This window comes from Oreochromis aureus, linkage group 20, assembly GCF_013358895.1.
Source record: "Oreochromis aureus strain Israel breed Guangdong linkage group 20, ZZ_aureus, whole genome shotgun sequence".
NCBI lineage: Eukaryota > Metazoa > Chordata > Actinopteri > Cichliformes > Cichlidae > Oreochromis > Oreochromis aureus.
In genome coordinates, this window is record NC_052961.1 from 21,140,384 (window position 1) to 21,157,585 (window position 17,202).

General features: G+C 38.1%; 1 protein-coding gene across 1 annotated transcript in view; it reads left to right on the forward strand.

Moving 5' to 3' along the window:
* The window catches only part of cpne5a (copine Va), a 78,018-nt gene extending 65,278 nt beyond the window's left edge, over positions 1–12,740 (forward strand). The window contains exons 16-20 of the mRNA XM_031726355.2: positions 1,889–2,016; positions 4,319–4,421; positions 6,980–7,037; positions 7,302–7,375; positions 8,711–12,740. Coding sequence (XP_031582215.2) covers positions 1,889–2,016; positions 4,319–4,421; positions 6,980–7,037; positions 7,302–7,375; positions 8,711–8,896 — 549 coding nt within the window. The 3' untranslated portion in view covers positions 8,897–12,740. The remainder of the gene's footprint in view (positions 1–1,888; positions 2,017–4,318; positions 4,422–6,979; positions 7,038–7,301; positions 7,376–8,710) is intronic.
* The last annotated feature ends 4,462 nt before the right edge of the window (positions 12,741–17,202 follow it).

The following is a 17,202-nucleotide window of genomic DNA, read 5'->3' on the forward strand; positions in this document are numbered from 1 at the left end:
TAAAGTGAGTAACAAAGACCAAACACTCCTCAAAAATCTAAGATGAAGTGACTCAATGAAACATTTAGTTACAAACAGTAGAGGGTTGCAAGATTGATCGTAAAAGACATGAAACTAGCAGAAACCTGTGATGCTTCAGTGTCAACATGTTGTCCTGAGGTACAAACTACCAAGTGCTCAGACAGAAAACATGACCACCACTAAATAACATTCACAAATTTAATCTTTGAGATTAGGCCAGGAAATGTATGAAGATAGAGATTTTTAAAGGTTTTAGAACTGTTGAAATGAGAGTGCCTCTTGATGGAGCAGATGGATGGGTGCGTGGCTGGATCACTTATAGACATCAGACACCACTTCACCACTGGCGCCAGCACAGTGGTGAAGGTTCTGGTATGGACTGTGCTCATTAAGGATGAGCAAGTTGGAGCTTTTATACAACTCCCAGACCTTCTGCCAGCTACTGGAAGATACCACACAACGCTACAGCATTCAAGAGGGCGATGAATTTTATGTAGGACAATGCTCAAGGCATCAGAGCCACTTAAGAGAGCTCAAGAATGACTGAATAATAACCTAACCTTTTCTTCCTCTCATGGCTTAAATCCCACTGATAATTTGTGAGCCTGTCTCAGTGCTGAGCTTTACTGACAGTGCAGGGGAGTCTGTGTTTTCTTCTTCATTAAAAATTGATTGCAAAAAGTTGAATAGCTGTTAAACCGCTGGTTATATTGGACGCTGAATATTTTTAAAAGGCCAAAATGTTGTTTAATTAAATTTTCTGTTGCATTTGTTACATTTGTAACAAACAAACTTCCTTAAGCTTTTTCTTTGCTAAATATTTTGATTTGCAGTTGAGTAAAACTGATTGAGAGCACTGCTTTTAGAAAATTAAATAAATGTAGTCCTAAATAAATAATTTTGTCTCTTAGCTGTGTACGCAGTGGATATGGTTCAGTTTGTGGCTATGATTAGGACAAAACACTACTTTAAATCAAGCTCTGTATGAATATTTAATTCTTTAATGTGTTAAGTAATTTTTAACTACTTTTGTGGAGGAGCTTTGCAAAAGATGATTGAGGAAATCTGGCCATCCTGCCCATACAGAAAAAGAAATTTCAACCACTACCATTCACAATTTAAGTTATGTTGTATTGTTTTAGTCATGAATGGGTTTCATACATGCAAAGCTCACCGATGGGACCTGAAATGATCCTTAACCTGCTAGTCCCCTTCACATGAACTTTACTGTACAGCATAAAGATTGCATGATGTTTGATTTCACCGATTTGCAGGTAATGGTCTAGTGAATTGTTCTACTCGAGTAACCCTGGTGTCTAAATCAAAGTAATTTCAGTAGCATCACTGGTGATTTGTGGCTTAAGCCCTCTTCTTCAGTTTCACCATCATCACACGCTTCACATGGTTGCTGCTAAACTTCATACAAATACAGAGCTTTAAAACAGGTTATCACTAAGCTTTCCAGTCTGGTTTGGTCCAACATGCTGCTGATTATAAGTAGAGTGACCTTCTTGCTAGCAAACATACTGGAGTATTTAGCACATCCACTTGTATTCATCTGATTGAAAAAAAAAATCTAATGAATCACAGTTAGACTCCAGCACCCCCGTAACCATAAAGTGACTAAGTGGAAGAGGATGGATGATAGTGTTGTTCTTACTGCTGGATCCGTAAATGAGCAGCATTTTGAATGGACCCCCCCATGTAGACTTACATTTATGATAATTATGGGGTTCGTGACTCGTCTATGCTGCCCCTGGGTGACCCAAATATTAATTTTAACAGGTTAAATACATTTTTTATTGATTGTTCCACTCTGCCATTGTTGTAGTTTTTGTACCATTTATGTCTTGTTGTTTTCCCTCAGAATGGCAACGTTGACAACCCATACTGTAACGGTATGGAGGGGATTCTTGAAGCGTACCATCAAAGCCTTAAGACAGTTCAGCTCTATGGACCCACCAACTTCGCTCCTGTTGTTAATCATGTGGCAAGGTACCAACGCAAACATCTGTCCCAGTGGATATATGACAGAGCGCAGTCGGCCTTTCTTTGAAAGTCAGTCTGTAAATAATCTTCAGCAGGCAGCCATGCCATCAGAGGCATTAGGACACTGAGTGATGGTTTCTCTGTGAATTGAGTAGAAATAATGAAGGGAAAATAAACAATCAGCTGCCAGGCTAAGACAAATAGAAATGGTAATCAGGGATTTGTGGTGCCAGACATTTATTTTGCAGACATATAATGTGATGAACGTGGGGAGGTAAGGCGGCGTCTCTGGGAAGGAACTTGTAAATGGTCATGCAGCCTTTCGTGACATGTATCGATGAGCCACGCTAGTCACTTAATGAGTTTTACTGTAAATGGGGCATGGCATTAATTCACCATTACAAACTTCTTGTCACTGCAAATAGAGTAAGTCCACAAAGTGAATTAAAAAGCTGTGTCTACAAACCGGCAGCAGTACATTAAACACACAGAAGACATAATGTGCTGTTAAAAACAGTCGTGATATTACTATATTAAGGCCCACGTTTAAAACGTGTCCCTGTGATCTGTGTTTCAATACTCCACCCCCCCTCTGTCCCTAAAATAAGTGTATATTTGTTAATATTTTCACCATAAGGATTAGTCTTGTAGTGGATTAATAGAGCTTATGCAAAAAGATTTATTTAATAAAACGACGTGCAAAATTTAAACTAACAAAATCAATCAATCTATCGATCTATCGATCGATCGATCGGACTTCATATCCATCCTTATGTAATTACAAATTATTATAGTGCTATAACAGAGCTTTTTCCTATCTGTTAGTAAGTAGATCATCTTTATTGTTAATCAAAAAGTTAAATCAAAATACAAATCTGATCAATATGTTAACAGAGAAATGTAGTCTGACTAGTGAAAATGTTTTCATCTGAAGGGCTTTTATGTCACTTTTTGTTTCAGTATTAGTTTTGCGGGTTTCATGTAGATAATATTTGCTTTCCTCTCTTTTTTTACTGATTTGTATAATAACAGTTATAAACTGTGAAGAATCCTTTCCCCAGTAGTGTTGTAGAGTGGGAGGAGCTATTTCAAGCCTGGAATCATCCAGTCTTAGAGCTTAAAATCCTGTTATATGCCTCGCTAACAACTGGCAGAAGCTAAAGATTAGGGTGTTGAGATAACTGAAAGCACAAACTGCAGCTTAAATTAATTTAATTTAAAACCCACCAAAGCAAACATTCCCCTACAGACCTTTATACATCATGTCAAGGAATAAAAAAAACAGAATAAGTAAAAGTCTCAGAAGGATGCCCAATGTAAAACTGATGTAAAGATAACTATTTGCATAACCAGGAAATGATCTTAACAATGCAGTTCATTTGAGTAGTTGTGTTTAATGTGCGTGTTCAACTTTTCCATCCACCACAAGCAGAAAGCTGATAAATTATTGAAGTCAGGAAATGTTGGTAAAAGGGGGAAAGATGTTCATGCATGATGCATAATGTATAGTAAATGTAGGATGCTGAGTTGTTAATGTTTTAGCTAGTTTAAGGATCTCATCTGTGTAGGAATCTATAAATTGAGTTTGACTCTACTGTTAGTACTCTGGTAATACGCTCAACAGTCTCCAGTGAGTGTGGCCTACATTGTTGTAAGTCAGCTAAGGAAGACAAATGTCCCTTTAATCCCCTAAACAGCAGCCATCGCTTTTGCTGTTGTCACAGACAGGGCACGCTCTTTGATTAAACTGTCGGTGCCTCACAGTCAATTTGACCAAGCGGGATGCAAAGAGTGAAGCTTCACCTCTGACCTGTCCTTGGCTCTCGCAATGATCTGCCACATTTCTCCCTCTTTTTTTGCTCATCAAGTCTAGTCAGATGAATGCAAGGCAATCAATAATGTTCCAGAAGAATAAGACTGCTGCACTTGCATAAACAGTTTAATAAATTATTCATAGAGCAGCCAGCGATGGGCGATTGAATCTAGGCCACACTCACTGTGGTGTCTCTGATGGGTTTCGTAATAGTGTCTGGATAGACCTCTGAGACGTGAAGAGCTATACAACATATTTTACTTCTTTACGTGTCTATATTAAGCTCTTGTGTCACACACTGTGCGGAGAGGGAGTTTGTTTCTGACGAATATATTTTTTAATGTATTTTTTATCTCTCACACAGTAGTTTTCTGCTCCTCTAAGAGTTTCTCTCTGGTTGCTCCTGCATGCGCGCTTTTCATAACTTTTTTTTTTTTCTTCTAACATGAGCTGTTGTGCTTAAATCATTCTGTGCTGGTGATTTCTTGCACCCAGGTATGCAGCAGCAGTGCAGGACGGATCTCAGTACTTTGTCCTGCTCATCATCACTGATGGAGTGATTTCGGACATGGCTCAGACCAAGGAGGCCATAGTGAATGTAAGTGCTGATTTAACACTAGCCTGAGGATATTAACCTCTCTCTCTCCATTCTCCTCCACTCTGTGGGACATTGGCTTTGCAGGTGCTTTAAGCTTACTGTGGCACTGTTCTCAGGCTTTCTGTTACTTTGAGGGTTTATAAGCCAGTAGCACTGGATTTGAGGATTTATGGGATGTTTTCTACCCCACTTCTTAGAGGCTCAGTTTGTCCAATATTTTTCTTTCTTTCTGAGACCCTCAGGAAGCTTAGAGGCTCAGCTGAGAGTCAGCCTCTGTGCTATAGATGCGTTGTCTGATCTGAGATCTGAGGCAACAGTTTTGTCAATTTTTTTAAAGTTTAATTGTGTTTGTTTTGTCCTGTACTGCCTGCTGCATATTTCATGTGTCTTGACAACACTGCAGCTCACCTTTGGCTGGAATCTGCCCACAGCGGTAAGGCTGACAATCAGTCATCGTCGAGCAGGTAGAGCCTCACAGGAACACAGTGTTCAGACCCCCAGCAGACTGGGTTTAAAGGGAATTTGCGACTGTTAATCAAACCATTCGAACAGCCACACCTTCCTTTTAAGATCTTGTCTGCTGCTCTGCGCTCTGCTCAGCCTAAACCTGCCACCTCCTGCAGCCACTGGACCTGACTTCACTCTCCTTGGATGGAAGAGCTTCATTAGGTATTCAGCCTTTGCCCTGGAACGATGAATCATAAACAAGTAGCTGTGTCCAACACTCATCTCTGCATTTTTTTTCTTTCTTCCAGGCTCTGCTGTGTCATGAGAGCTAATTTAAAATACTGTACAGAGCAAATATTGACTGGTAATTTTCCTGCTAATGGCCACACTGTATGGTACTGTATTTTACACAGCTTAGCCTTCAGGGATTGATATATCCACTTATCTGACAGAACAGCCTCGGAGGTAAATACACTCTGCAACTCTTTTCCCTTGATGTTTTTCCTTGAAACTGAAAATTTCATTTTAATAAAATTGTAAAGCAGAGCCTGTTTTTAGCCCGAGAGGCACAGCCATAAATTAATTTGTATGTGAAATTTAGATTATATCTGCAGTTGTCACTTTGCTGTTTGGGTAAGACTGACTCAGGAACCTCATATAACCGTGGATATTTTCCTGTTAGGGAGCTTAATTTGGGTCTTCATCTTCGAGCTTCGGTGAGATGGAGCAACCTGATACAGAATACGTAACAGTGTTGGACAGAATCAAATGAAAGCTACTGCAGAGGCAATGTACCAATTTAGATTTTGTGGTAAAAGTTTGTTTAAACAAGAACTGAAGAATTAAATTCATTGAGTTGACTGAAACATGGTGGTGCCATTCTTCCTGTCCCAAAATATTTCTGTAGTCCTTTAATATTAAATGAAACTGCTGATATCAGAGCGGATATCTGCTGAGTCCCTTTATATTTATTGTGGTTCTCTGCAGTGAAAGTGAAGCATCAGAAAAACTGGGGGAGTGACACTTTACAGTACATGCAAAGTAACAAATGGTGTAAACTGAATAATTCAGCTCAACCAACAATATCAGCTCTGGCAAGTATATACCTGAGGGTTTTGGTCTGCTGGAAACTAGGAAAATAGAATATATAGGCTATTTTGTACGAGAGCAAGAGGTCATGAGGAATAACACTAGTGGAGAAAAGAAATAAATCAGGAATAGAGGCTGAGGGAGAAAAACGATAGAGACCATGAAAGGGGAGGTCCTCCTCAGTCTATTTACTCCTATCTGTGACAGGCCTCTCCCCTTGAGAGGTTTTTCCAGGAAAGCTGACCTACTTTTGCCCCCGTGAATGCATTTCTACCACAAGCATATATCATTCATTCATTCGTGCCAGGGCTTTCACGTTCTGCACACCAGTGCCATGGTCTGAATTTATGCAGTGCAGTAACCTCTACACCACAAACCGTTGAGAAGATGCCCCGTTTCATCTTCTAGATTTATGATTTGTTTTGACTGTTAAATAGACACAACATGGGGCCCTTCTCTGTTCTGATGTTAAAGGCATTTGAATCATTTCTATAAGCAAACTTGAATAAATAGTTTTATACTGAGTGGTATTTGCAGGATTTCTGCAAACTGCAAGAGCATTGTATAACCTTATGTTCTTTAACTACGATGAGATTGTGAATGTGTGTATATTGGTTAGCTAACACATGCGTGCTGACAGTTGTTCCACCTTGAAGGCCCTGATTTGAATAATGCATTTTGTGTTTTCCCTTGGCTCCTTTTGGAACAAAACTATACAACACAATGTGATATGTAACATAGTCAAGACAACGTTATTATGCTATTTCTAATTTATATTTGTCTTATTTTATCTTGCCCATTATCATTTATGTCTTCTCTGGGGAATTGTGCATGTCGGTTCATACTGACTGTTTTAATGAGATGTGTGTTGGTGGATAAATAAACGTAATTGGAAATGTAACCCTTTCATGCTCTGTGAAAAACTTTGATGGCTTTGGTTCTCTTATGTTTTTTTGAAAGAAAATATTGTATTCCTGGCGTGTGACTGACAACTAACTGTTTCTTCTTCTTGTTTATGACAGGCAGCCAAACTCCCCATGTCTATCATCATTGTTGGAGTTGGCCAGGCTGAGTTTGATGGTGAGAATACTAACTAAACACAAAATATGTGGAAAGCACTTTGTTGCCTCTTCGGATTAGGGATGGCTTGTTTTATTAAACCAGCTCAGACTTTCTGCAAAGAATAATAAATATTGTAAATCTCAGGCATCTCATGACTTCACAGTATGAAGACATATTTGCTCTGGAAAGTTTCCTGATGAACTAAAAAAGAGTGTATATATAATTTTGATGCTGAGGTATACTAGAGATTTTTGTTTAAAAATCCATTTTTGTTCTCTGTAGCAATGGTTGAGCTGGATGGTGATGATGTCAGAATCTCCTCACGGGGGAAGGTGGCAGAGAGAGACATCGTACAGGTGAGACGTCTCGGCTTGTCACGGGAAGGAACAGCTCATTTTCTATAAGCATAAAAACATTAGGAGACAGCAACCTTATTTTTTGTTTTTTTTATTCCAGTGCAAAATATTTCTTAAAGTATGGCATCAGTTTTTCAAGACAAAATAATTTTCAGTCATATTGGTGATCTCTTTATCTTCCAGCTACTTTATTCATACATACAGTCAGCATTAGTTTATGCACAGCTGTGGGTACCGCTGCAGCATTTCAGTCAGGCTGAGTTCTGGACTTTGACTGGGTCATTGCTGCATCTGGATTCTTTTCTTTTTCAGCTATTCTGCTTATATTTGCTACTGTGATTGGGATCGTTGTCCTGTTGCATCACCTAGTTTTAGCCAGGTTTCATACTTTGGACAGACACCCTACATTTGAATATTTTGGTAGGAGTTCACGGTTCACTCTATGACCAAAAGGTGCCCAGGTCCTGTGGCTGCAAAACAGGCCTAAATTACCACCGTGCTCGACAGCTGGTATGAGGTGTTTGTGCTGGAATGCTGTGATTGATTTTCTCCAGATGTGGTGCTGTGCATTATGGTCTCATCTGTCATTGTTACAGCACTTTTGTGATTTGTTCAGATGCCACACATTCTCCTGGCAACCCTTCCAAACAAGCCATACTTATTCAGTCTTTTCATATTGTACTGTCATGAACATTAATGTTTAATATGCTAACTGAAGTCTGTAGAGTCTGAATCATAGTTCTTGGGGTTTTTTGCAATTTGTCTCAGTATTGCACAGTCTGAGCTTGAGGTGAATTTGCTGGAAATGTGTTAAAACACATGTGAATGCTTGAGACCAGCAACCTGCCAAAACCTCTTCTTTAATAGAGGTGCTCACACTGGCTGAGGATCGTTTTAAGTGCATTTGATTAGCAGCACCTCGGTGCTACTTAAGCTTAGTCTTAACTCCCATGGAAGCAGTAAGAGTGTTTTTCACAGCACTTCTTATAGTTGTGAGAAAACTTTATTTTTTTCCACATGACTGTATGCACATAAATCTACCATGGACTGCTGTGGAGTCTTGCAATAACAGGACCATAAACCTAGCAGAAAATCGTTTGCAGAATTTATAAATTAACTGAAAAGTAAATTTATTTTCTTATAGACTACACGGCTTATAAAATTCTCTCTGTAATCAGAGGAGTCGCCCCCTTCTGGACATTACAAAGAATTTTCAAACCTTGGTGCTCCTTCGATTCATCATTTCAGTGTACCAGCCAGGAAACCAGAAAACATTGCCGGTTTGTTTTTTTTAGTTTTTTTTAAGTAATGTGTTTCTTTCCTATGTCACAACAGTTTGTACCATTCAGAGACTACATGGACCGCACAGGTAACCATGTGCTGAGCATGGCCCGACTGGCTAAAGACGTACTGGCTGAGATCCCTGACCAGCTGATCTCCTACATGAAGAGCAGAGCCATTAAACCCAACCCTGTGCCAGTGTATTCGCCCAGTGATGAGCCGCCGACCAACCCCGTGTGAGCCCCTCCCCACCCACGCACACAAAGCTCTGCGTCGGGCAGAGCAAGGTTGAGATCGATGGGAACCACCAACACTTCTTTGAAGCAAAAATGCTTTCGAGGCCCTTCCGTAAATATTAATCCAGCGTAACACAAAGATGATGAGACTCCATTGTGGTTTGGAGCAGTGAGACTGCAGAGAGGAACCTGCTATGATGAGGGAGCTTACTCTCTCTGAGTGCTTGAGGACCGGAGCGCTGAGAGACCGGTGTGAAAGGAGCTTTCAGTTGTTCACTGTCAAACCTGGCAAAATGGTGATGTAATGGATAGCAAGTGAGCCCATAAAGAGGGCCTGTTTGAAGGCATAAATATATTAGGATGTGCCAGTGTGTATCATGTTTGTGATACCTTTTGGAATCAATGTGTGTAAACTAGGAAATCGTGTGTATACTAATTTATTTATTTATTGCAGAAATGATCTATTCCTTTTAGGGGGTTTTAAAGGGCGGGGTGTTAAAGTCATATTTCCCCAGAAGTTTTCCACCTTATATTTTGTGACCGGTATAATAAAAACGACCCCCATTTCTACTTTGATAAGGACTGTAATATAAGAGCATGTGACAAAACCCATTCAGCAGTTTATTAATCATGTTCACCTATGAATAATCTTTGATTGCAAGCTATAAAGTAGAGCACCTCCTGTGAGCTGTTGCCATATAGACATTTTAGCACCATGTGTTATACATCTTTCTTATATTTATATTTACAGAATGCACTAAATATTGTCCAAATAAAAAGCACAAAGGCAATAGTGGTGATAAGCTGAAAAACTCTTATTTTGAAAGGACTAGCCACAATGACAATAATGGAAAGGACCCCGGATTATGTTTTTGACATTGTCTGTTTTTATTTTAAATAGGATTATCACTACTATTATACTCATATTTAAATTAACTTGTATCTATCATAAAAACAAGCACATACTCACTTTTCCATGTAGTAAGTAAGGAAATGTAGATAAAACTATTCTCATGCTGCCATCATTTTCCATCTTGCTGCTTCTTTCCATTATGTTTGTTGTGGTGACAGTTTAATATCTGAGATTTGGTTCAGTATTTTTAAAGGAGCCTTCAAATACGGTATACTTTTGAAAGACTGATGTCAACTAACAGCCATTTTTCTCCTCATTAAATTTGATTTGTTTGTTTTTCCCCAGAATGAAGATTGAACAATCATAAATCTTGCAACAGAGTAAAAAATATATTTAGGCACTGAGTGTTTTTTTAAGTGACTGCACAAAACAAAAACAGACCATTTTATTTTATTCCATCCTGTCTGCTGTGTCCTCTGTGTCTCGACTGTTCTCTGATCATTTTGTTTTATACTAATACACAACGGCCCATTTTATAACTCATCGGGATGCTATTTAAATGCTTAAAACCACAATTACACAATTCTGTTTTAAGATTTAGTTTAAGCTTGTTGAGATATATATATATATATATCGTTTTGGCGACTGTGTATAAATTGTGTAAAAAAAAAAAAAAAAAAAGACAGTTGTGGCCCAGTTGTGTACATCAAGTTATCCATATATAATGGCCATTTTCACATAGTCACTCAATATCTTGATCCAGATGTGCCTATTTATATGGAAACATATCCAAATTTAGTTACCCAGGTGTGATTCTGCCAGCATGTTTTAAGATGTACACACAGAAAATGTTGGAGATGATAAAACACTTGTGAGATTAGGACTATTTCAGCCAAAGGAGCTGGTACACACTGTCTCCGCCACTGCTCTGCACTTTTTTATACTTACAGCTCTTCACTAAGAATCTTTGAAGTAATAAATGCTACCAGTGTCATCGAGCCTTGTTGTACAATATTCAAAGTCAAGACTTGTTTACAATTCAGCTGTGGCATTTACATAGCCTCAAGGAAAAAGTAAACATTCATGGGTTTTATTAAGAAATTCCTTTCTGTTTTGTTAGCACATTATTCAGTGTTTCAAAATGATTTCACTCAATGAAACTGGAGAACTAATGTTTACAAAGATTTTTTTGTGTTGTTCTCTGTGAATGTGAAGCTCGGTTGTGTTTTCTTTTGTGTTCGGAGTTAAATGTGTTTGCATAATTCATGTTGCTTTAGAGTTTTTGTTTGTTGTTCTTTGACTCCCATGGCTGTGTTGCTCTCAGAGAGCAGAAAGAGTCTGATGATACTGCAGAAAGTCAGTCCTGAGGTGCTGAACTCGTTCTGTCATGAGTCCAGCTCCATATTTGTTTTTTTTTTCCTTTAATTTTTTTTATTAGTGATGACATTTCCCTCTCAGAAGACAAAGCAGGGTTTAATCTGCCGACCGAGTTCTTGGTTCATCACATTTCAAATTAGGCTGAGTTACATAATGGTCAAAAATACCAGTATGCCTCTACAGAAAGCCATTCAACACGATGATAAAAAATCCATAAAAACAGAAAATGTCCTGATAAGTCTTTTTTTTTCTTTTACAGAAGTTTATGGGCATTTCTATAAATGTCAAATGGTAAAATTCAGTGTATGGTTGAAAATACGGGAAAACACCCCCCAAAAATGAATACGGATATTCTTTATTTTAAGATGCTACATGCTGTACTGTATTTTTACCATTTCAGTGAATCTAAAGGAAATAATTTGTACTAAACACATTTATCATAAGATGACGTATGAACTCAATAACTTATAAATATAATTAATATAAATATATACAGGCCTGCACTGCTTTTTGAAATGCTTCATTCAGTATTTAATGATGACTCAAAAATATTTCTGTTGTGGATACAAATTTTGGTGACTGTTAAGTTACGTGACGTACATTGCACGTGACACACAAAACAAACGCTAAGCGAGAACAGCCATCGCATTTGCAGGGGGACAATGAAAAAAGCATAATGTGAAAATCCAAAGTGGGATTTGTAATAAATCTTTTTTTAAAAACTTTTAGATGTTAGAATTACTTTATGTATGACGATGTTCATGCAAAGTTTCATTCAGATTGGCCCACCCGTTAAGGAGGACATAGGATACATGCAAACATAATATATACATATACTGTGCTCGTTAAACCTAAAACGCATGCAAATTTCCAAACTTTGTCTGTGGAGTTTTAAATAATAGTTAATTAAAAAAGTAGCACTGAAGGGTTTTATGCTGTTTTTCTGAGATAATAATAACAATTTCGCCAGTGAAATCAGGAAACTTCAATCCTTAGTAATTTAGGAAAAAAAGCTAAATAAATAATCAATAACACCTCTGACACTTCAAATTATTTGTGAATTTTATTACTCAGTATAAATGATGTCTTTTGCAGCGACAGAGTCATTCCGTTTCTCTCGGTGGGAATGGCTTTGTTTCTTTTTTCCACTTCCTTTCAAATTCTGTTTGAGGCTGAACTCTAATTATGTACATAGGCCCCGCATAAAGAACATTCAGTGCCAACGTGTGTTCAGTAGTTGAACTTGGCCTCTTTAGAAAATGTGCATGTTTGTGCCAAAGTGGCAGGAAGTTTGGTAGTTTGCCATCATTTCACCTGATTAGTGCATCTGCCAGTGCGTCATTATCGTTACTTAGGATGTATTTGGAGATAAACAGCCACATCCAGCATGTTGCATCTATTGTTTCTTTTATTCTGTTCCTATGAGACACATACTGTATGAGTTCTTCTTGCCACTATTCCTGTTTTATCCCAGGTTGTTTACATACCTCTCTTGGTCTTTGACTTGCATGCTGAATATTTCCAAACCAGGTGTTGGACATGATATTGTCGTCATACTGTGGTTTGTGAAATGCTTTGTAATGGATTGCCTTAAGATTAATAAAATATTGACAACTTTGGCAGAATACCAGTTGGATTTTTAATGAATGAATGAGAAATTCTTTATTATTTATTTTATATTTGTGATTTTTTTCTAGATGAAATAATAACAATAACATCTGGCAGATGACTCTCTCCCAGACAGATTAAAGACGGTGATGAGCATGCGGTGTGAAAGATGTCTTGTATCTCTCTTTGTGGCAGTGGATCCAAATAAGAGATTTCAAATGAGAGATTATTTGAGTAACTGCTCTGCTGCCTGTCTAGTAAGCGGTGCAGACAGGTGGTCAGGATTATACATGATTGATAACAGTTTGTTCAGTGACTGCTGCCTCTCTACCACAACTTCAAAAATGTCCAGTTTGCAGCCAATCACAGACCCAGCCTTCCTGATCAGTTTATTCATTCTGTTGGTGTCACCAGCTCCGATGCTGCTCCCCCATCAATGTTCACTGTGCTTGCCGCAAATGAGCGATAGAAAATCTCCTTAATTTTGCTGCACACAGAAAAAGTAGCGCCTGCTCATCTCCTTTTTCTCTACAGCCTCTGTGTTAGTCTTCTGGTTCAGCCTGTTGTCAGTGTTGACGCCCAGATCAACATCCCATTTTAAGGACAGACACAAGTCACACAGCCGTCTTCTTTCTTCTGAGGTCAATTAAAATCCCTCCGGTCTTATTTACATTCAGAAGCAGATGATTTCTCCAAACCACCCCACAAAATCATCCACTAGTGTTTTATACTTCTGACCCTGCTCATCACTAATACAGCTACAGAGATGTCAGAGTATTTCTGTAGGTATCGTAACAGTGATTTGGAAGGAAGACAGCACACTTCTCATGCATCACTCTGAGATTTAAAAACGTAAGAATAATGTGCACAGTGCAATAACTATTTCTAGTAAGTTGTGAACATAAATTGATATGCAGTCTAATGTTTTGAGTGAGGACTTTATAAACAGTTTGTTCATGACAGCTAAGTCCAGTATTCAATCTTTCGAAGTTATGTTTTCATATACCTCAAAACCACTGACAGGCATGCCTGGAGGCCTAATGTTTTCCTGGATGTCAGCATGTAACTGTGACAAAAGTTCTTCAAATTTGATACAAACATTCACTTGGCCTCGAGGATGAACTGATTAGATTTTGGCTGTGAAAATAACATTTTTGTGAAGACAGTGTATGGAGAGAATTTGATCCCATCTGGTGCACACGCTTATTTGGACTCAAGGATGAACTGATTAGAATTTGATAAGGAAAGCAGCTGAAGGTCACTGTGATCTCACAAATATGCTTTTGGTAGCAACTCTTAAATAAATGTTATATATACTAATATTTTAACACATATGTCTAATGCAGGGATTATTTAAGCTATTTGTGAAATGTTTGTTTTGTTAAACAAATGTAAAACTGCTCTAACAAAATAATTTACCAACTTTAAGAGAATGTATATTTTATCCTCTTTCATCTTAATTACAGTTACAAGGTATACTAAGTATAACCGAGCCTATGAACATTACTAATAGGTGTAACATTACTCTACAGTGGAGTATTAATGATTATTTAGTACTTCAGCTTTGCATTTTTATTACAATGCCATTAACACCATGCTGTTGCTAAATATATAGAATCAGAGTGTCGATAGCTAAAACTGTTTTCTTATTATTATTATTACTAAACAATATTGAGCAACTGTGAAGTGGAAAGAAAGTGGCCTGCAGCTTTATTGCTACTTTGAGTCCTATATGCATTTGTGCAAATCAAACAAATAAAAACCTTCAAATATAATAAAGGTAAACAAAAAAATAAAAGGTTTTATTTTGGCTAATGTGCAGAAAACACATCTGTCTATGCACAGTTAAATTCTCCAATTTTCTCCATGACTTATTTTTTGGGGATTTTGAATCCATAGCTAAGGGGACTCATGACTAACCATTTATGTGTATAGATTTAACAGTTAAGGTTAAGTTTCTATTATTAATTCTTTTATAATAATGTTGCTTTTTGCAAAGGGGAGCCGCTGCAGATGAGCTAAAGAGATGCAAGTAGCTCTGGAGTTGTGGGTTTGAGGGACTACTATGTAGATGTTATGACATTTCATATCCAAAGTTCAAGTTTGGACAGACGTGGATGTCACCTTGAACTTGGCTGGCAGACAGATGTGATGCATGCACCTGCTAAGAAAGAAAAAGTTCTTGTTGGCACCGTCTGTAATGGGGGAATATCTGCTCTTTCTGCTGAGCGGGTAGGTACTGTAACTAGCTAGTCACCGAGGTTTAATGAAAATGGATCACTAGTGATTTTAGCATTTTCACTGACTTGTTTTGAAGTTAAAAGTGCTATAATCCCAAATACCATCAGCAAAATATGGCAGTCTCTCAGGACTTGTCTATTCCAAGAATACTGCTCAGTTCACAGCAGAGAAAAGTTGGTTTCAGGCCTAAAAATGGGCAAAACAGCGCATGTTGCCTCATGTTCTCTCACATTAATGATGTGAGAAACAGGAAGGTGAAGTTTAGACTCACTTATCATTCAAAATTGTGCTGTGTTCCCATGAGCATTTTGTCTTTATAGGAAATTATGAACAGACATAAATACAGACACTGATTTGGAGGACATTAGTTTAGGTAGGTTAAGCATAGATTACTAATAGTAGCTGCAGCTTTAGTGAAAAAAAATATTCATAATAGATAATGAATATATTTCAATTAAATCTGCTATAAAAACAAATGATAAGTATTATTTTCACATTTGGTTGTGGCAACTTTATTAAATAACATCATGTAAAAATAATGAGTAGATGATGTTAGTAAATTTCAGTATGACTTTATACTAATATATAATAGGAAGGGGTGAATTGACAAGGCTAAGAGATCTATGCAAAAACTAAAACCAAGTGTGTATTTGTCATGCAGCCCAGAGTTTATTATACTGAATTTCATAATAATAAACATCAAACTAATAAGTTATTATTATCTCTCAGTGTGTGCCTGTCTCAGGGTTCTTTGCTTTTCTAAGCAATCGTTTATCTGTGCTGCTTCACACTTGGCAGGTGTGTTCCTGCGAATACACAACAAAGTGTTTGGAAGAGGAGTTCTCATATTTCAGCTAAAAGATTGCCCTAGGCTCCACCCTGAGTGTGAGGAGATGGGTTTACACACACATACACGGAGGAGAAGAGAAACTGCTGTGACATGGACATGACAGGAAAAGAGTTGCACTGATACATGCGGGCACCCTGCCGGGAGCGCTGGGACATTTCCTGGTGGTCTGAGGGTGACAGTGGCCTGCCATGAACAGTTAACCACTGTAAACTGTATATGTATTCACTTAAAATACATGTTCTTATGTTTGGTCCTGACTTGCTGCATTTTTACAATGCATTGCATTACAGATTAGAAATGCAATTAGTTTATTGGTATTTATTAGAGAATATTTAGGCAATAATGTAAATTTCACTTTGATTGGCCCACAAACTGAAATGTCTTAATATTTTCTGCTGCTCAAACTGGCCTGAAACAGTTTCACTTTAGTCATTCCAGGTAAGCTATTTTCATGTTTGCATATGAACCCTGGAAGTGCAGTGCCTCTGCAGGTGTGTGGCTATCTGGCCAGGTGAATATCTCCATCAGGAATTATTTTATTTTCTGTTTGTTCACTTGGGTGCCTAGTGATTGAACAAGTTACTTTACATGCCAAGAGTACTGTGCCTTAGGGCGTTGCAGACAGGCCCATCTGATGTTGTTATATCCACTCTTAATGTGATATCTGGCTATGCTTCTGGATTATAGTGGCTTTTTAGAGCTCTGCTGAAAACAGCTGCCTGCTGTGGGAGAAAACAAAGCAATGAGAGCAGGGACAGCCAACCAAAATATTGTGGCCTTGGCTACTGAAAATGAGATGAAACTCACAATAAAGCTGCAAAAAGGCAATAGGAGCTGCAGATTCTGGCTATAATTCTCTGTTGGTTCACATTAGGCCCTTTTTTAAATATATATTATGCAATTATACCTGTTTTAACTTATAGTTCTTACATCAGAAACAACTTAGCAGATTACATGTGAACTCCATCCACAACGATAAAAGACTCAGTCTCACTACTACTACGCTCTACTGATCATGAAAAGAGGGACTTGGTCAGCAACAATACTCATCCCCCACACCGTTACACCACCAGCAGCCTGAATCATTGATAGCAGGCAGGATGGATCCATGCTTTCATGTTAATAAAGCCAAATTCTGACCCTGCCATCCAAATGTTATAAGAGAAATCAATCCTCATCAGGCCAGGTGATGTTTTTCCAATCTTCTGTTGGGTAATTTGATCTCAGGCGAATTGTAGCTGCAGTTTCCTGTTCTTAGTTCACAGGAGCGACATCTGGTGTGGTCTTCTGCTGCTGTAGCCTTTTCATCCACAGAGCTGCTGCTCACTGGATATTTTTTGTTTTCAGACCGTTCTCTGTAGACCCTAGAGATGTTTATGTC